The 20,236-nt window shown below is 47.3% G+C and overlaps 1 protein-coding gene across 4 annotated transcripts in view; it reads left to right on the forward strand.

Moving 5' to 3' along the window:
- The window catches only part of Cables1 (Cdk5 and Abl enzyme substrate 1), a 110,035-nt gene that overhangs the window by 31,802 nt on the left and 57,997 nt on the right, over window positions 1-20,236 (forward strand). For all 4 annotated transcript variants that reach the window (XM_052741531.1, XM_052741532.1, XM_052741533.1 and 1 more), the window contains exon 2: window positions 15,613-15,684. In XM_052741531.1, the coding sequence (XP_052597491.1) occupies window positions 15,613-15,684 (72 nt within the window). The remainder of the gene's footprint in view (window positions 1-15,612; window positions 15,685-20,236) is intronic.

A 20,236-nucleotide genomic window follows, 5' to 3' on the forward strand; every position in this document is an offset into this window, starting at 1 on the left:
TCTTGTTATAGCAACAGAAAGGACTAGAACATATACATAGTTGTATATAAGGTGTTTTAAAACTACAGTAAAAGAAAATGAACCCTACTATTATATAACAAAACCTGACATGCTGATGACCTGTGCATTAATTACTTAAATAACTATACACTAATTAACTCATGCTGCCAGAGTAGGTAGAATTTATGCAATTAAGCATCACCTCTCCCATTTGCTGGAGAGAACTGGGTCCTAAGATGTTTGAAAATGGTTGCCATAGGTACCTACTCATCCTTGCCAATGGGTGTTATACCCCTACTGTACAAGCAGGACCGAAAGAAACAAATGAGATGCTGAGATTCACCTTGGACTCGAGCATCCTTGTCTTCAGGTTTTCACATTTGTTTAAATATCAGAAGGGGCCAGAGAGATGACTTGATGGTAAAGAGTACTCACTGCTCTTCCAGAGGAATAGGGTTCAATTCTTAGAACCCACATGGTGTCTCAACCATATGTAACTGCAGTCCTAGAGATACAATACCCTCCTTGGCCTCCCTGGGCACTGGGCACACACGTGACACACAGATATACATGCAGACAAAACACTCATACAAATAAGTGGTAAATAATTTAAATATCAAAGAACCTTATGTGTTACAATCATGATTTTGCCATAGATTAAATATTGCAGCAATTATGTTTATAAAGTTTAGAATTGCCAGGCGGTGGTGGTAGTTCACACCTTTAATCTCAGCACTTGGGAAGCAGAGGCAGGTGGATCTCTGTGAATTTGAGGACAGTCTGGTCTACAGAGAGTTCTGGGACAGCTAGGGCTGTTACACAGAGAAACCTTGTCTTGAAAAACAAACAATCAAAACAAAACAAAAAAATGTGTATCCGTATAAAAGAATGGGTATCTGTGTATAAGAAGTGTGTGTGTGTGTGTGTGTGTGTGTGTGTGTGTGTGTGTGTGTGTGTATCTGTGTGGAGGGCTAAAGTTGATGCTAGACTCTTCATCCGTCACTCGCTACCTTAAATGTTGAGAGACGCTCGGCTCCTTCACTTGCCCCAGAGCTCTCAGCTAGTTTGGCTAGCCAGTTTGCCGCAGGGATCGCCACTACACCCACGTGGCATTTATGTGGGTGCTGGGGATTTGAACTTTGGTCTTCATGCTTGTATGCCAAGCCCTTTTCCTAACACTGAGCCATGTCCCCAGCACTCCCCAGTGAGGGTCTTCTGACTCCCAGAACTGTTATATCCCACGCTGCTTCTCTCAAGCTGTGACTTCGGAGTTGTTTGTGCTGTGCTGAAGGATTTATTGAAAGTCTACTGCATACAACATGCCAGTCACTGAAGGGATTCCAAAGAAGGAGAGACTAAGTGTCTGTTTTTAAGATACCTGCAGTCTAGTTGGAGGTGAATATAAGATAATGAGAATAGCATCATACAGTGTACAGATATTTAGGCGTTAATGTTTGCAGATGTCGCCAATACACCAAATATTGTGGGAATTCAGAAAATGCCAAGGACAGCCTCCTGGACCAGTGGCACTGTGCTGTGTCTGAGGATGAAGGTGGCATTCTGGTGGGTAAAGAGAGGATGCTGCCAATTCTTTTGAACTAGGATTTGGTCACCCGGGCATCTTTATGAGCCACTTATGAGACTAATGCTTCAGTGCCTGTCCCTGTTCAGCTTTTGGCAAAAAGAGATAAATATAAGAAGCCAAAGAAAAACAGGCATTTTACAAAACGTTTCCAGAAAGAGTTGACCACTCCAAGTCCCTGGATCGGAAACTCTGAGGATGAGGAAGAAAGCGTCATCACGTTCCCATAAACTGCAGTTCATCTGAATAGCTCCTAGAAAATTTGAATTTGTGAAACCCCATTGATCTTGAATTTGCTATAAATAATTACGTACCGTTTCCAAGCTGTCAAAATCCATTGCTGTTGAAGGTCCTTCAGAACAGAAAAAGGTCAGACCGGGAACCAAGAGATTTTAATGCTGGTGTCCTCACCAAAAGGTCTGTTCACTAAAGGTCCCTCGGTGCCTTGTGGACAGGCAGCTCCGCCAGCCTGGAGGAGGGGGAGATGCTCACCTCCAGGCAGGACCTGCCTTTTTCTTCTGCATCTTCTGTCCTTGTACACCAATCTCCACGGAGCCGGCAGAGTGCCCTCATCTTACATTCTAATGAAACATACATGTGTGTCTGGCTTAGGAAGATGTGTAAAGGTGTCTTCCAGTGACCAGGAAACTAAGAAAGGTGATGTCACTGAGGCTCAGGGCATTGTCAGGCTGGGGTATGTAGCAAGAGGAATGTAGAATGAAATTGACTGCTGAGGAGGCTGGAGCTGAGGCCCTGGGCTAGTACTCAGGAGTCTTTGAAGACTTGGGGATGGGGCTGCTGTATCACCCCCTTCCTGATACCTCATGGCCTCTGCAGGTGTTTTTGGACCACCTCTGAATCACAGCGTGTGCACAGCTGTTCTGTGACTAACACCATTCCTACACATTTTTGCATGTAGCCGTGGTGGCCACTGGGCCCTTCTATCTCCTGATCCATCTAGACTGGGAGCCGATCCACTCCTGGGCTCCTTGGTCTCCTTCCTGAGACTAGACTTTGTTCCAAGAAATCCCATGCCTCACACTCACCTGGGTCCTGTCATCTCAGAACCTCCTGCCATAGTCTGAGCCTCTGCTTCCGGTTACATTTTGTCTATCCTTTAAGCTAGCTCGGCCTGCCCCCTCCACACCTGGACTGATCTTAACGCCGGTTGGGAGTGCAGGATTCCCAGTGCCTTCCTGCCTGGCGTGGGGAATGTAGACTTTGTTCCTGGAATCCTGATGCCCTCTGAGAACATCCCTGACCTGTCCCCAAGCTACTTGGCTTGCAGTCGGTCTGCAGGGCTCTTGTCTTTATAGGGCGACTCTCGTCTGGATTTTGACGGCTTTTCCTTTTCTAGTATTTCCCTCCCACCCTGACCCTGATCTTGGCTCCCACTTGTCACCTCTGTCACCAAAGGGGAATCCTTTTGTTGGAGAGCAGTGCCGTCATCGGGTCCAGAAGACCTGTCTGGAGCCTGACTTCTGAAGCCCCTGCACTTGGTTGCCTAGGTTGCTCTTGCACGATTGACTGGTGTGTGTTCTCCAGCTGCAGCCCTGAACCTCCCTCTAGTCAGGCTGAGTGGTCCAGACCAGAGCCAGGGCCCGGGCCAGCCTCTGCATTTCCTGATACTCAAAACTATCCCAGGCGTTGTTGGGCATGGTAGTGCTGGGGAGGCAGAGGCAGGCTGATTGCCATGAGTTCAAGGCCACCCTGGTTAACACTGCTAGTTCCAGGTAGGAGGGCTACACATGGTGAAACCCATCTCAACATGAAACAAAACAAAAAACAAACAAAACTGGGAGACTGGGCAGATACCTTCAAAGTGACACAGTTACCTGTCTAGCAGTTTCTCAAGTCTCCCTCCATCCCCTGTGAGAGGTGTTTGAACGTGTTCCAGAGGGACTCAATCACTATGGGCTTCCGCTGAGATGCAAAAGGCCCGTGTCTCGTTTGCAGGGCCTGGGTGTCCAGGGTGGCCTGCAGGAGCTGACAGTGACTGCCTGGCCAGGTAGTCCGTCTGCTCACAGCTTGTCTGCTTTAAATAGCTAGACGTACTGCAGTGACCTCACACTTCGGTTTTCCAGGGTTTGGCAAGTCTACTGAGAACCCTTGCAGCAAGAATAAACCAGCCAAGCACCGTTTGTCTTCTCTGCAAACATTTAGAGAGTCTTTCTGAACCTTCCTAGAACAATGTAGAAACAGATCTTATTTAAACAAACTGGTCGACAGTGCTTCGTGTTTTGATTTTAATTTGATTTCCTTGCCTGATTCATCAGATGGAGTCTTTTTAAAAAATGGGTTTGAGCTGGGCAGTGGTGGTGCACACCTTTAATCCAAGCACTCAGGAGGCAGAGGCAGGCAGATCTCTGTGAGTTCGAGGCCAGCCTGGGCTACAGAGTGAGTTCCAGGACAGCCAGGGCTACACAGAGAAACCCTGTCTCAAAAACAAAAATAACAAAACAAAAATTGAGATTATAATATAACATTCTCCCTTTTCTTTCTTCTCAGCCCTCCCACATGCCCCTCCCCTTTCTCCTCCAATTCAGGGCCACTTTTTCCATTGTTATTATATGCATATGTATATACATGTATATTTCTGAATACAGCCTGCTCAGTCTGTATAAAGTTACTTGTGTGTATGTTTTCAGGGCTGACTGTTTGGCATTGGACAACCAATTGTGCAATTTTCTGTGGTGATCCTTCTCTTTTTTTATAAAAACAAACCTGCTTTCCTTCCTTTCTGAGGAGAACCCCAGTAGTCCCTGGGGGTTTCTAGTCACTGTGGTCTGTTTTCTGGGATGGCTCTGACGTCGGGACAGTCAGCAGTGATGTGGGAAGGAGGCCATCTGGGAGCCCTTTGCCCAGAGGACTGGTGGGGAGGTGTTGGCCTGCCTGGTTCTGTGACTGCTGACCCAGCCTATGCAGCATGTCGCTGTTCCGTCGGATTCTACAGCCAGACTGAGGTTTCCTCTACCTTTAATGCCTCTCACTGCAAGGGGCTGACTCAAGTCCAGCAGCGCTTTGGATGAAGCTTGAGATCTGTGGATACAGGTAACAAGCCTGTATCTGGTGAACTCGAGTGAAGGCCATTTTGCTCTAGGCCCTAAGGCCTATCTCGGGGAAGTGACTTGAGTTCCACTAAGGAGCCTCTGGAATTTTGGCTTTAAGGTTTGCAGCTCATGACCAATGTTACCTTACTGTACTTTTGGGAAATGCAGCACAAGCCAGAGGGCTGTGGCCCTCAGTTGTTTAAAACCCTGAAGAAGAAGGAAGCAGCAGGAGACTGTTGGGGGTTTGATTTTGCTTTGAGAGCCTGGTCTTCGCCAAGCATCGTTTTCACAAGAAACGCATGGATGATAGCAGCTGCGTGTTTGTAGACAGCTCTGAACTGAAGGGCTCCTTAAAGAAGCCTGCTTCCATAGTAAACCAGTGGCAGATGGCAGAAGTATGCCATGTGTTTTAGGACACCACAGCCTTTTTTGGCAGAGCGAAGACTATGTCCCTGAGGCAGGGTGTATGAGCCAGGGCATGAGGCTTGTATTCAGGAAGTAAGAGATCTTCCCACATCTTACAAAGGGATTTCCCCGCTGCCCAAAGGCCTGCTCTGCCTTCTAGGCTGGCAAGCCTCAACCTTTTTGATTGAGCAACCCGAGGGCCTGAGACGTAGTCTTTGAGTGTGTAAAGGAGCCTGGGGTTGCAAGCTTCCCTAGTTTATAAGATAAAGGTAGGACTGTGCTTTATCCAACCCCACTTTTTCCCCATTCAGCAGTAGAGAACTTTCCAAGAATGGGTTCTGGGCCTTGTGAAACAGACACAGACTCAGACATTGTTCACTAATTATATATAAAGGAAAAGGCCGAGTACCATCTGAGAGAAGTTTGGGACTACCCACCTGCTGATGGACTTGTGTAGCTAGCCCCGCTTGACTGATTACCTGCTGTTTGCCGAGCCTGGTCCCTTCCCAGGAATACCCAGGAGAGGATGGCACAGTCCTTCCCTAGGCAGCTGAGATGATTTGAATGAGGATGGCTTCCATGGGTGCATGTATTTTAATGCTTGGTGGGGTATTTGAATGTATTTGGCCCCCATAATCTCATAGGGAGTGACACTATTAGGAAGTGTGACTTTGTTGGAATGGCCTTGTTGGAGGAAGTGTGTCACTGTGGGGGCAGGCTTGAGGATTCCTATGCTTAGGATACCATCCAGTGTCTCAGTTGTCTTCCTGTTGCCTGCCAGATGTAGGACTGTCTGCTACTCCAGCACCATGTCTGCCTGCACGCCATCATGCTCCTCACCATGATGGTAATGGACTGAACTTCTGAAACTGTAAGCGAGCCCTCTCAATTAAATGTTTTCCTTATAAGAGTTGCCGTGGTCATGGTGTCGCTTCACAGCAATAGAAACCCTAACTAAGACAGAGGTTGGTGCCAGAAGTGGATCATTGCTGTGATTGGCTAGACTATATTTTTGTTTGGAGGAATTTGGACTTTGGTACTTTGGATTAGGAAAGCAGTGGAATGCTTTAAGTGATGCTTAATGGGCCATACTAGTAGGAACATGGAAGACAGAGGTGCTAAGAGTGATTTGAACTGTTGGGGGCTCACTCACGAGGTTAGAGAGGAGAAGAATGTTAGTATATTGACTAGAGATCTTTCTTATGATATTCTGGTGAAGAAAGTGGCTGCCTTTTGCTCTTGTCCAAAGAGTCTGCCTGAGGCTAAAGTGAGGAGTTTGGATTAATTCAGTTGGCAGATGAAATCTCAAAACAGCCTCGTGTAGACTCTGTTATGTGGGTATTAGTGGTAACTCTAATGAAGATTTATAATGAAAAGGAACAAACTGAGCAGGGTAAATTACAAAATGTAAATTTTGAAGAGAAAAAGAGCACCAGGAAGTGGAGTGAAGCTAAGTTCTTTGTTCAAGGTGATAAACAGATTAAGAAATGGAATAAAGAGCAAGATCCCACCCAACTAAATCTCCACCTTGTGGAAAGAAAGTGAAGAAAAGCTTAGAGCTGGGTGTGGTGGGGCACACCTTTAATTTCAGCACTTGGGAGGCAGAGGCTGGTGGATCTCTGAGTTTGAGGCTAACCTGGTCTGGAGATCTAGTTTCAGACAGCCAAGCTTAGGCAGTAAAGGACAGAAAGCTGGTGAAGTTGTAATTAGACAAGGGGGCCATGTTCCAGCCCCAGTAAGCAGGAGACCTTGGCAACTTCAGCCATGTGGTTCTGGCTTTAGAGTTAAGGATAGAAGAAAGGGGTTATGGAATTTGCTTCCATGGCTAAAAAAGCCTGCTGAGGCCAGGCATGTGTCAGAGGTGTTCCTGAATGGAGGCCTAGTAGAGAAGCCATTGAGTGAAGCTGTGAAGTTGAAGCCTGGATTGCCTTGGAGAACCCATGATGCTAGAGATGCCAGAATCATGGGATACCTGCTGAGGAGAGCTGCTAATAGGGAGTGGAACCAGCCCCAAAGAAAGAAGTATGTTGCAGTCAAACATGAACAGAGTTGGAGATCTGAAGAGCATTTAACATCAGACATGAAGATGCAAAGTTTGGAGTTTGCCCAGCTGGTTTTTGGTCTTGCTTTGGTCCAGTATTTCCTTATTATGCTCCCTTCACTGCATTTTGGAATGGTAATGTATATCCTGTCCAATTATATGTTTGAAGTATGTGATCTGCTTTTTTATTTTGGTTGTATAGGGAATTGTAGTTAAGAAATTGCATGAATCTCAAAAGAGACTTTGGACTTTGAAACAGGATTGTGACTGGTATTGACTATGGAGACTTCTAATGCTGGACTAAAGGCATTTGCATTATGATATTGTTACAAGCTTTTGGGGGTCAGGGAGTGGAATGTGGTAGTTTGAATGTATTTGGCCCCATAATCTCATAGGGAGTGGCACTGTTAGGAGATGTGGCTTTGTTGGAGTAGGTATGGCCTTGTTGGAGGAAGTGTGTCACTGAGGGGTGGGATGTTAAGAATTACTATGCTTAGGATACCGCCCAGTATCTCAGTCAACTTCCTGTTGCCTGCAAGATGTAGGATTCTCAACTACCAGCACTACGTCTGCCTGCACGCTGCCATGCTCCCTGTCCTGATGACAGTGGACTAAACCTCTGAAACTGTAAACGAGCCCCCTCAATTAAATATTTTCTTTATAAGAGTTGCTATGATCCTGGTGTCTCTTCACAGCAATAGAAACCCTAACTAAGACACTTTGTTCCCAGCTGGTGCAACTGTTTAGGAAGGATTAGGAGGTATGGCCTCGTTGGACGAGGTGTGTCTCTGGTGTTAGCTTTGAGGTTTTCAAATGCCCCAGCCATTCCCAGTTAGCTTTCTCTGCTTGGTGCTTGTGGATCAGTACATGAGCTTTCAGCTCCTGCTCAGTTCCACACCTGCCTCCAGCTGACATCTTCCCTGCTCTCATGGTCATGGATTCAGCTCTGAAACTGTTAGCCCCAAATAAACTCTTTCTTTTCTAAGTTGCTTTGGTTGTGGTGTCTTATCAGAGCAGTAGAAAATGAACTAATACAGAAGTCCTCTGTCCAGTCTTGTTAGGTCTTATCATAGGAAGGGAGGAGCTTGGTCAGTGGGCACATGATATCACACTAAGACAGATAAATTATATGCTTGAGGTCATCTTGATGATATACTGAAATTCTTCTTTTCTTTTGTTATAACAACTCTCTGAACAGATGTGATCATCGTGTCCCTCAGCTTGTCACCTGTTTATGTAATTAAGGTCTCTGCCCTCACTTCTGACACCTGTGAAGAGAAGACTGTGCCCCCAGTAGCCCAGCTCTTAGCCAGGGACATTATGAGTGGGTTCCATGCAGTAAAACAACATCACAGTAGGAAGTGTCTGGCATGGCTGCTCTCCAAGGTCCCTACCTGACCACGCAGCTGCTGTTTTGTTCCAGAGAAAACAGACCTAGGTCTCTGTTCTTCTGGCCCTTTGCGTGTGTGTGACATGCAAGCACACTGTACTTCATTCCTGCTTCTTCCTGAAACTCTTCTGGTCCTCCCTAGCCTCGGCTCTCCGGGCTAAATGACCTGCTTCCCTTTGCTTGCCGACCTTTGTAAGGTCTCCACACAGCTCAGGGGCTGCTCTGGTAACTTCCATCCCAAGTGTGCCAATGCAGGAGAGTAAGGGATTAACTGGTGTGTCACTCACCCTTGACCAGAGCAGGTTGTTGGAGGTGACCTCCTTTAGTGAGATCAACTGTCCTTCTCATTAGAATCCCCTCGTGGTTTAAAAAAAAAAAATCCTTCCAGCCAAGCCCAGACAAGTTAGGCAGACTGTGGAGGCAGGCCCAAGTGGCAGACTTTTCAAGGGGCATTCCGATGTGCAGCGATGCGCCTTTACAAGTGCATCATTTTACATAAGGATGCACACCAAGGCCCAGGGGTCAACTTTGAGCACATCACAGCCTCGTCCTAACTCTTGGGCCAGCACTTTCCACTCCCTGGGCAGTACCCCACTACCTTGCCTTGTCCTTCTTAAGAAACCCTGGCCACATCTGGCTTCTGCCTCCCTAACCCTCTCTCTCCCAGGGTCCTCAGAGTCACTGCTGGCCAGGATGAATCTCGCAGTCACTGGGGAGCCTTTCAGAATGGTCGCCCGGGGACAGGATGGATGACTGGCAGCTGTCCCTGCCCTGGAAATGGGGGCAGTGGCTCTCTTGTGCTTAAGATGCTTTAGGGCTACTGGCCCTGGGTCCTCCTCTTCCAGCCTCTCTGTCTGCTGTGTAGCCCTCTTCCCTGACCCCCAGTGACTTCCTCTTAAACTCTCAATGTATGCAAATGAATTTATTAGAACATGGCCACACTGCCCACCTCTAGGTCCCTGGGGAATATAGTGGCGTCCTTGCACATGAGCTGTGAGCGCTTCATTACAAATAGAACAATGTGGTTCATGTAGGTATGTTTAGATACAGAGATGTACTGTTGTGGGTCTCAGCTCCTTTCCTGCTCAGAATTCTGCGTTTAGTGCTTAGTATTTTGAGATGAGTCTGAACTGCTCTCAGGAAGCTGACTAGCACATTGACAGTAAGTGTGAACCACACTAGGGTCATTGTGGCTGCATGGCAGGTCATTGCTTATAATTATCAGACACGAGGATGAGCCCTAGGGACATGCTCGGTCTGGTAGTCATCAGTACCTTGATTGGGTGACTTCAGCACGCAAGGCTTCTGTTTGAGCCTTGCTGGTCTATTACTGCATGTCTGTGCGGTTAATAAAGTAGCGTGCTATTTTGGTCCAAGGCTAAGTATTCTCTATCAGTCATTGAAATATTCAGAGACCTTTGCTCATCGGCTAGCTGTGCCTATGATAAAGGGGTGGCCCAGTAATGCGCTTAGCCTAGGGAACAAATTGCAGGGTGAAAGTGGCTGGTTAAGCTGGCTGCCTGCCCTTAGCTACCTCATCCACACAGCTTCCTGAGGATAGAAGGTTAGTAAAAGACGTTACTACAGATCTTGGAAGGATCTAGCATGGTGAGGGTGGAGATGAACACAATGGCTACCTCACAGGGTACACCCTTCTGATAACAACAGGTCCTCATCCTAAGGGCAAGACATCATGCCCTGGTGTCATGGCACCCTGGTACAGTTTCTCATAGTGACTGGCATGGATTCTTCTAGGTTGTATACCACTGTCTCAAAGAATCTTCATGAACAAGGGAAGCGTGCCCATTGACTTAAAGGAACAGATGAACAGTCAAGTTTGAAATCTTTTTCCCCTTTAAAGAATTGAAGTCTTGAGTGTCTGTCTGTCTGTCTTAGTTAGGCTGCTGTAGCAAGCTACCAGAGACTAGATGGCTTGTAAACAAATGAAGTTTGCGTTCTCATAGTAAGGAGCTGGAAGCCTGTAATCAGTGTGCTAGCTCGGTGTTTGTTTGGGTCAGATTACAGACAGCTGACTTTCCCACATATCCTCATGTGGCAGAAAGGGAATTGGGGTGCTTTCTTGGGGCCTCTTTACAAAGGCACCAATCCCATTTCTGGGGGCCCCTCCCTTGTGACCTAATTGCCTCCCAGAGACTCCACTTCCTAATATCACATAAGTGTTAGGATTTCATTTGAGCCTTGGGGGTGGGGAGCAGAAAACATTTAGTCTGTAATAATGTGCATGTGTGACTCTACACTTGTTCAGCTCACAAGGAAAATACCTAATGTGCTGATTTAAAAAAAAAAAAAAGCAAGTTCTTAGAACAGTCTAGAAGTGTGTTCCAGATATGCAGCTGCCTTTTCCTGGCTGGGAAGAACTGAGTGGATACAGCTTTTCCACAGGAGCGCCATTGGGATTTGCACTTTCCTGGACCAGCAGGGCTTTCTAGGGCGAGCACCTGTTCTGAGTGGTGGAGGAGCCCAGGGTGGGGGTGGGGGGAGGCTCCTGAGTTTAGGGGGGTATGGCTGCTCTTTTTGCCTCTAGGAAAGGTGGTCTCAAAAAATTAAAGATCTTGAGGGATCCCAGTGGAACTCTCCAGTGGTTCTGTGGATTCCCACTTGAACTCCAGCACCTAAAGAATAGGAGTCAAGCATGGTAGGTCACGGTCCCGAGGCCAGGCCAGCAATCACACTGATCAATATCTTCAGGGGATGAGCCTGGATGAGCTTACCTGGGGCCTGGTTGTGCCTGCTCCTGAGCAGTAGCCACAGCTTGTAGGGACCTGCCAAGGGCGTCTACTGGAGGGAGGGCAGTCCTCAGGGGCACAGCTTTGCATCACATTCAACAAAGCCTCTTCAGTGTCCATCCCCAAATCCTGTTCTACAAAGGGAGGCTCAGAGCATAACAGGATTGGTTGAGACTTCTGGTATCTGTAACTTACATTTATTTCTGCTTGTGGCTGTTGTGGCTAGTGATGTTTAGGTATGCACCCCTGTTAATATTTTACTTCTAGCTTAAAGGTTTGGAATGGTGCCAGAGATACACTACCCTTCTACTGATGAGGTGACATGGGCCATAAGGCAGGGTATGGAGGTCGGGCAGGCACCAATTTTATAGGTGGCAAGAGTATTAGTGTCTCTGCTTCCCAGGGACCATGCTGAAGATAAGTGTAGATTTTGTCGTACTTCAGGTGGGTCTTGATATGGAAGGACCACGTCTCAGGTGGGCTAAGGAACAGTGCATTTGGGGGTGACCCTACTTGTGGGGACTGGAGGAGGGGTCAGAGCTCATATAGTCAGCCTCCTTGTTTCCACTTTAAAATGTTTTTATGATTTTCAGTTTTGTGTATGTTGGTGGGGGGTGCCTGCAGAAGCTACAGACCACTGGTGCTGTAATTATAGGTGCTTGACCACAGGTGCCTGACCATCATGTGACTCAGGTCTGCAAGAGCAGTAGGCACTCCTAACTGCTAAGCCATCTTCCAGCCCGTTTTTTTCCCATTTTATAGATGAGAAAACTGAGGCCCAGGAATTAAGGAGCTTCCTAAGACCCTAGAGCCCAGGCATGCTCCTTTATATACCTATGAGCCTTGTGGATGGGGGCAGAAGCATTTGCTGCTGAGAGATGCCGTGGCCTGGGATATGCTGCCATGATCCCAGCCTGGCCTCACTTGCCAGGACTAACTGGGATTTTGATAGTGTGTCTTAACTGATGTTGCAGATGCCCAGAGCCATAGCTGCAGGATGCTGTCATGGTGGTTTCCCAAAGCTGAACTCCTGGAGTTAGTGTTTGCACACTCCCCAGTGAATTGGCTACCTCTAAAGTAATTTCTGTACCTTCGGTTCCCAAGTAAGATGGCTGCATTTCTGACCGCTGTGACTGGCAGTTGTTGACCTGGCCTTATTATATGGATGGAAGTCCAGTGTTATTTAACCACACGAGGAAGTTGTGGGTCTGTAGCTGGAAGTTTCTCTGGTCCTGCCCAGCCCCACAGTCAGAACAAATCTCACCCACTTCCTGCAGCTGCTTGGTCCCAAGTAAACACACACAGGCTTATATGATTTACAAACTGTATGGCCTGTGGGTCTGGCTTCTTGTTAGCTAGCTCTTATAACTTAACTCAACCCTTTTCTATTAATCTATATGTTGCCACGTGGCCATGGCATTACCGGTCTGCTGGCGTCTTGTTGCTCTGTGGGCCGTGGGCTGGCGTCTCCTCTCACTCTCTCACTCTCCTTTCTTCTCCCATCTCTTCAGTTTGAATGTCCCACCTAACCTTATTCTGTCTTGTCATTGGACAAACTGCTTTCTTTATCAACCAATCAGAGCAACACATATTCACAGCGTACAGAAAGACATCCCCACAGCATGGGTCCTATATGTCTCCAAGACAGTGAGGGGTGTGTGTGTAAGGAAATTAGTTAATGTGATTGGCAAATGAGGATCTGAGACAACTAAATTAGAATAGTTAAAGAAAAAAGGGAAATTTGGATGTACAAAGAATTTTTAAGTGATTTGAATAATTATTAAACATTAAGATAGGTCTTGGAAAATTGGAGCCTTTGAGTAGGTTGCAAAAAAATGATGCTTCTGGTTGTCTTATAAAAGACTGGCTGTGTGGTAGCTGTTCAAAATTATATATACACATACAAAGAAAGCAATAAATAAATAAATCTAAGCTGTGTCTTTGTTCTTGAGAGCAATCTAGAACATGGTTTATTAAGATGAGTAACATGTTCTTAAAAATCAGCTTTTACATTTAGTCCCATTTTCTTCCTAGGGTAAAGATGGTATCAAATGTTCTCATCCACTCTCCTACCTCAGCTCATTGGCTGGGAAGTGGTTGCTCAGATGGACTTATTTAAAGTTGCCACCAACTCTCCCTGCTGGATCTGTACCAGATATTCTGAGTTAACGAGGACTGGTCTTATTTCAGCCTACCAAAAGAGGCTAGATCGAGGGGGTTTGGGCAAGTGGTGTGCAGTTCAACACCCCAGAAACGTTTTTGTTCCTCAGGATCACGCTAAGTATTCATTCTTACTGGTCTCTGAGGGTTATCCTCAAAGAATCATTTGTTTCTGGTTCTCTGGAAATGTCATGGCCTTCCTGAGACAGTAACATTTTTACAACAGCCCAATGATTTTGAGGTTAACAGTAAGGTTTGAAGGCAGGAGACGAGAGCTTGGGTGGTAAAGCACTAGCCATAAGGACCTGAGTTCAATCCCCAGTGCCCATGTTGAAAGCTGGGCAGGCTGGCAGGCATCCACATGCTGATGAGGTGAAAACAGGAAGCTCCCTGGAGCCTACTGGCCAGCCAGCATAGCTGAATCCATGAACCCCAGTCCCAGGAAGACACCTTGTGTGGTGGTTTGAATGTAATTGCCCCCCATAAGTTCATAGGGAGTGGCATTAATAGGAGATGTGGCTTTGTTAGAGTGGGTGTGGTCTTTTGGGGGGAAGTGTGTCACTGTGGAGGTAAGCTTTGAGGTTTTCTATGCTCAAGATACCACCCAGTGTCTCAGTCCATTTCCTGTTGCCTTCATATCAACAAGTGGCAGCTCCTTCTCCAGCACCATGTCTGCCTGCACGCCGCCATGCTCCCTGCCATGCTGATAATGGTTAAACCTCTGAAACTGTAAACCACCCCAGTTAAATGTTTTCCTTTATAAGAGTGCCATGGCCATGGTGTCTCTTCACAGCAATAGAAACCCTAACTAACACACCTTATCTCAAAAAAAGTGGGTAGTTCCCCAGAGGAACAGCACCCCAGACTTTGGCCTCCACTCGCCTGCACCCACATACACATGTGAACAGACACAGGTACACAATGATAAAATATACTTTCAAAATGGAATGTCTGTCAGTTCCTGGGTTCAGATGGTGGATGTTTGAATTCTTAACAGCATATGCTCAGGAAAGCTCACGGTACCTCAGCGATCCTGTGTATTGTAAGAGGCATCTTGTTTGTGTCATGAATTTTTATGAAAAAATGTTTGCCAAATTTTTAATTTGGCAATTAAAGCTTGAAACAGGTCATCTGCTTCTCTAATCACCACAAAAAGGCTGTTCCTGGGGCGCATGATCAAGATGCAGGCAAGCAGGATGGGCCTGGCGTCCCCTGCAGGCCACTATAGCCCTTTCTAAAGACGGCTTTTGTCTAAATCTGGTTTGTTTTGTTTTAATTTTGTTTATTGTTATTTTGTGGGGTGTGGGGCAGGCACACAAGTGCCATCAAGGACATGTGACAGCCAGACAGCAAACTCTGGAGTCCCTTCTCCCATGAGGGATGGGGCTCTCAGGACCACTAAGCCATCTCACCAGCACCCCTCCTTTTTTAAAAAATTTCTTTTATAATGAGATCACAAAGTAATGAAATCATCTTCCCCTTCCCATTTCTCCCTCTGAATCCTCTCTATAGCCCTCCCTGCTCTTTCTAATTCGTGGTCTCTCTTTTCATTAATTGTTGTTACATGCATATATGTGTATGCATATACATATATATCCTTAAATACACAAACATAGCCTGCTCAGTCTGTATAGTATATAAGGTCTATATAGAGAGTATCGTATATAGTATATAGGTGCATATTTTCAGGGCTACTTGGATAACCACTTGGTGTGTTCCTCTCCGGGGAAGACTCTCTCCCACTCTCAGTGTTCCTTAGTTGCCTGGAGTTCTTTGTGTAGGGTTGAGGCCTCCTGCTCCCCCACCCCACCCCTGTACACTTTCACATGTCCATGGTTGTTCTCACTCAGCTCATGTTTAGGCAGTCATGTTGGGGAGACTTCATGGGGGTCGTGGCTGACATTCCTAGGAGACCCAGGCGCACACAGACTCCCTGGTACTCTGGCTCTCCCGCCACGTTCCCTGAGCCTTAAGGTGCAGGGTGTTTTGTATCCACTCTGACTGGGACTGCATTTTGACTGGTTGTGACTTTCTGTAGTGGCCTGCATCTGTTGGAAAGAGAAGTTTCCTTGGTGAGGGGTGAGGTCCTCACTTATCTGTGGTGTCAGGACAGTTCTTTAGCATGTACCGAGGGATATTACGTTGTTGTTTGTTGTTTTCCTGATAGTTAAAAATTTACACAGTTGTTTGATCAGTTTTACTGTGCACTATTAACTCCTGGTTTTTTGTCTCTGTAGACGCCGACTCATCTCCCAGAGATCATCTCTGGAGACCCTGGAAGATATTGAGGAGAATGCCCCTCTCCGGAGGTAAGTTCTCCATGCTTCATGTATGCAGAGGTTGTAATAGCTGGCAGTACACGGGTAATTTTTTTAGTTCCTGTTCTTCTGAATTAAATTTTGAGAATAAGCATTGCCTCCCAGGGACACAGAATTCTTAGTGTGGAACCCCAGCCCTGAAGACGTGAGAACTAGGACACCCCACTAATAGACTGTAGTCTCCCTCAGACTTGGTGGCTCTGTTTCTTGTGGTTACCTTTGTGGTTAGTGTTCCTTTGCGGACGGCCCCCAAGGAAGGCCTCCTCATGCTGACCTTGAGTCTCAGCCCCAGCATCTTAAAAGCTTCTGTTTATGGATGCCGGGCCCTGTTAACCCTGGCATTAACAGTGCTTAAGATCCCTGGCTTCACTCTCAGCAGGAGAAGCCACCAGATCTCCTCAGGAGGTGACCATGACGTCACTCCCTAGCTAGTTGCTGGGGCAACCTGGTGAAGGTAGTTGCCTGTGCTCCCTTGGGTTTGGAAGCATTCCATTCCGTTCCTCCTACCAGATTAGAAAAGTGCTGGCCTGCTGGAGAGGCACTTTTCTGGGCTGACAGCAGTGGCCTGTGACTGGCAGGTCCCCTCCGCTCGTCCTGCCTTCTCTGTTGGCCCATGTCTCTGCAAAGGTCCAGCCAGGCTTTGTTGTGTCTTCCTGCCTTTTCCCTGCAGCTCCAAGCTGGCAAGGGAAAAGCGTGTGGTTCCGTCCTTTGAAATCACCAAGGCCAGGGAGACAGGTGTGGCTTCACTGTGAGGATGGTGGGGCAGAGGGCAGACAAGAAGGCCCATGGGAGGCTGCGAGCGCCTGTGGACTGGCATCAGCCCCAAACCTGCATCTGTGTTACATCTGCTTGGCTACATTCCAGGATGTAGCTTCCCCCCCTCCGGAGCCTGGGCAGCGCCACTGTGGAGGCCAGAGGGATGTCCTGAGAGGGCTCCTCACCAATATGGGAAGAAGAGGAACAAACCCAGATATCAGTTGACTGTGAATCTGGTCACTGATGTCATCCAGAAGGGCAGGGGCTGGCAGGCTGGTCTCTACTTTTGAAGTCTCTGGAAATGTATCAGGCTCCCAGAAGCCCCAAAGGACATGTTCTGTGAGGCAGTATTACAGACTAGAAGCCATTTCCCTGAAGGCTCCACACATCAGCTCCATTAAAACGCAAAGCAGGGAACTGGCTTTGGTCCATGTACTTGGTGAGCACGGAAGAAGGAAAACACTGCTCCCAGGTGACCTTAGAGCCCAGGTCCATCCCCGCCCCAGCCCCGCCGGCAGCAGACAGGGAGGCAGTGAGGAGAGATGAAGAGTGGGGGCTAGAGCTTCCAGAAGCCAGTGTTGGGAGTTGTGTGGCAACTGTTAGCAGAACCCCAGCCGATCAGGGTAGAGGTAGAAACCACCCCCACTGGGGTTCAAGACCGGGCTGTCGTGTCCCCGGGAAGTCAGAGGGCTGAGGTTGACCTGGGTGCCGTCACCCCTGCGACCTCCTCTTAGGTGTACCCCGACTGGAGAAAGAGTGAAAACGACTTATTCTCCCAAACCGGGCTTACAGAATAGTGTCCTGGATTTCAGAGGAAACGTGTAAATGTAAACATCTCAAAGTAACCTGAAATCAAGGCAGTTTTAGAAGTCTTTATTTCTCCAAATGAACTTCAAAAACTAAACAATCAAAACAAAAACAAAAACAAAAACAAAAAACAACTTCTCAGGGCCGGTGAGATGCTCAGAGGGTCGGGCCCTTTCCACCAGCCCTGATGGCCTGCGTTCGATCCCTGGGACCCGTATAGTAGAAGAGGACAACCTATAGGTTGTTCTTGAGCTCCACACGAGTCCTGTGTGGCCTGTGTGTGCTCCCATCAGTCGGTACATACATATGTAAATGAGCAAATAAGGGGAAAGACTACAAAAAAGGGGTTCATATTTACTTAGAAATGTCTTGCTCTTAGGAAATAAAGTGATGTAGGGAAAGGCGTGCTAGTCCGGAGTGTAGGACTCACTTGGCATCAGATGAGCCTCAGTTCTCCCATCTGTAAAATGGGAGGGCCCAGATGACCTGTGAAGTTGTTTTGCAGCCTCTGAGAGGAAATGTCCCCGTAACAGCCCTGAAGTGTTCTGGGAACTGTGGGGGTGGAAGGAAGGCTTCCAGCCTAGCTTGCTTTTAAGGTTAGCATATAAAACAGTTGCCTCCAAAGTGCCTATTAAAACTTCAGCATAATTGAGTGTATCCTCTAATCAATGCTAACAAGGAAGAGCTAAACTTTCATTGAATTAGTTTTTAATTTAATTATCTCCAGTTTATCTTTGCATCACTCAGAGTGTATGCTTTTAAATAGGTGTTTACATGTTGGTGCAGGCAGCTTTGTGAACTAGTCCCTCGCCCAGCCTCTTGTCACCTACGGCCCAGTATTCCGGTTTCCTTGGCAATCGTCGCTAATGGTACGCTTACAGCGCATCTTTGATTCCCTGGCGTGTTGGTTGAATGCTTAGGTTAGTGGGGAGCAGAGAGCTGACATCTGAGATGGGCCTTTTATTGTTATCTTTTCTCTGGTATATCACAGTCAGTGTTTCCTGTGTCCACCCAAAGCTCCAAGATAAGAGGAGTTTGCCACCTGCCTGGTGATCACCAGGGACCCCCAAACAGGACACTAGGACATCTCTTCTAGAGCCCTGAAGCAGCCTTGACTGGACTCCTGCAGCTGTGGCAGCTGCCAGCACCTGTCTGCTTTCTGAGACTGACTTGGTGGGTGGGTGTTGGCGCTACCCCTGTTGAAGCCATTATTGCGGCCACCTACTTACCCAGCTGGCACTCAGCCACCTGTGGCCCTTTAGCTGACTTCCAGTCTCCATGGCAGCCCAACAAATGAGACCCAGGTTGTTCTCCTTCAGTTCTGTCTTCAGTAGCTACCGGGGTCCAAAGCTCGTCAGGTGACAGGCGTGGTGAGCTCGCCAGCTGCTCCCCATCTAGCTCTTAGCCTTCTTCCTCTCCGACTGGCTGGAACAGAAAGCTCTGGTTTGGGGGTGGGGCAGAGCAAGGAACAGGACAGTCTTAAACCTGTGGCCCTACCCAGAATGCCCTGGAGGCATAGCTTCTTGTATGTTTATGCTTTAATGGTTCTTTTCTCAGCAACCCCGTGTTTCCAGAACCTTCTGTAAGACAGTGGGAACCTTGAGGTAGACCTAAGCAGTCATTCTGGAGTCAGCATGGGGGCAATTTGGGGTTCTGGGTCTGTTTCCAGAGAGCATCTTAAGAAGGCAGATGGAGGCTCTGTTTCCCTTGAGCCCTGAACTAAGAAATCTGAAGTCTGGAGGAGAGATGGAGCTGCTAGGCACCATCTCTGGTTCTGCCTATGCTTGGTTTCTTCAGGCAGCACTCTGCAAGGCTTCTAAAGAAATTCCCATTTAAAGCTATGAATTCGGAGCCTTTAATAAGAGCTACTGTTTTGAGAACATGGAGGTCCATCCTCCTATCCCCCACCCAGCTCACAGCTTATTAATAACACTTGAAATTTGCATATGACTGTGTATGCGTGCGTGTGTGTAAGTGCGTTCATTCCAACGGGTTACTTGGCCATTTATGAAACACATGTATGTTAATTCTCACATTAATTAACGGCAGCAGGGATTGGAAGTGTCGCTAATAGTTAGTTGGGAGCCCTGAGTGGTCTATAACGCCAGCAGTTGTGAATCAAGTGTATAGTAATTTTAGGGTTGGAGGTTGGGAGGACCATGTCTTTGCTGAAGTTTTAGCCCACTGTAATGGACAGTGATGGGGAGTGGGGCTCTCCCTCTCTGGACACACAGCCCATGGAAGGACTTTTCATAGGAAAAACCCACCAAAATACTATCTGGTTGCATGCTTTTGCTGGGGCATGCATTGACTTGCATTAGTGCAATTTATTCAAGTGAGGTTATATTTTAGGGTGTTGTTTTTTGTTTATTTGCTTTATTAAAAAATATAGGCCGGGCGGTGGTGGCGCACGCCTTTAATCCCAGCACTCGGGAGGCAGAGCCAGGCGGATCTCTGTGAGTTCGAGGCCAGCCTGGACTACCAAGTGAGTTCCAGGAAAGGCGCAAAGCTACACAGAGAAACCCTGTCTCGAAAAACCAAAAATATATATATATATATATATATATATATATATATATATATATATATATATATATATATATATATATATATATATTGTGATCTGTATTCTAAGAAAGGGCCTCCAGAAAGGCTGGCCTCTGTTAGAAGGGTTGGTTAGTGTAGATGGGATGGACCAGACCTGCCACCACCTTGGAGACTGCCCTGGAGGAGAGTAAAGACTGGGGTTCCCCTGTAGGTCTAGAACCCTTCTTGTTCCCCAGTTCAGGTCCCACATGTGCCCCACACCTCTTCTGCTATTAACGTTACCTCCCATGGAGTCTCCTCCCTCTGTGGCCTTGAGACCGAGCTGACTGTGTTCAGATGATGTCCCCACCCAGAGCTCAGTGTGGGCTTTGGGGACCCCGGGACTGCTTTTCCAGAACTTGTTTTTGGAAGTATGAGGTTGTGGGTGTCCAGG

The sequence above is a fragment of the Peromyscus californicus genome, unplaced genomic scaffold (assembly GCF_007827085.1).
Source record: "Peromyscus californicus insignis strain IS unplaced genomic scaffold, ASM782708v3 Scaffold_17__1_contigs__length_78620276, whole genome shotgun sequence".
Lineage (NCBI taxonomy): Eukaryota > Metazoa > Chordata > Mammalia > Rodentia > Cricetidae > Peromyscus > Peromyscus californicus.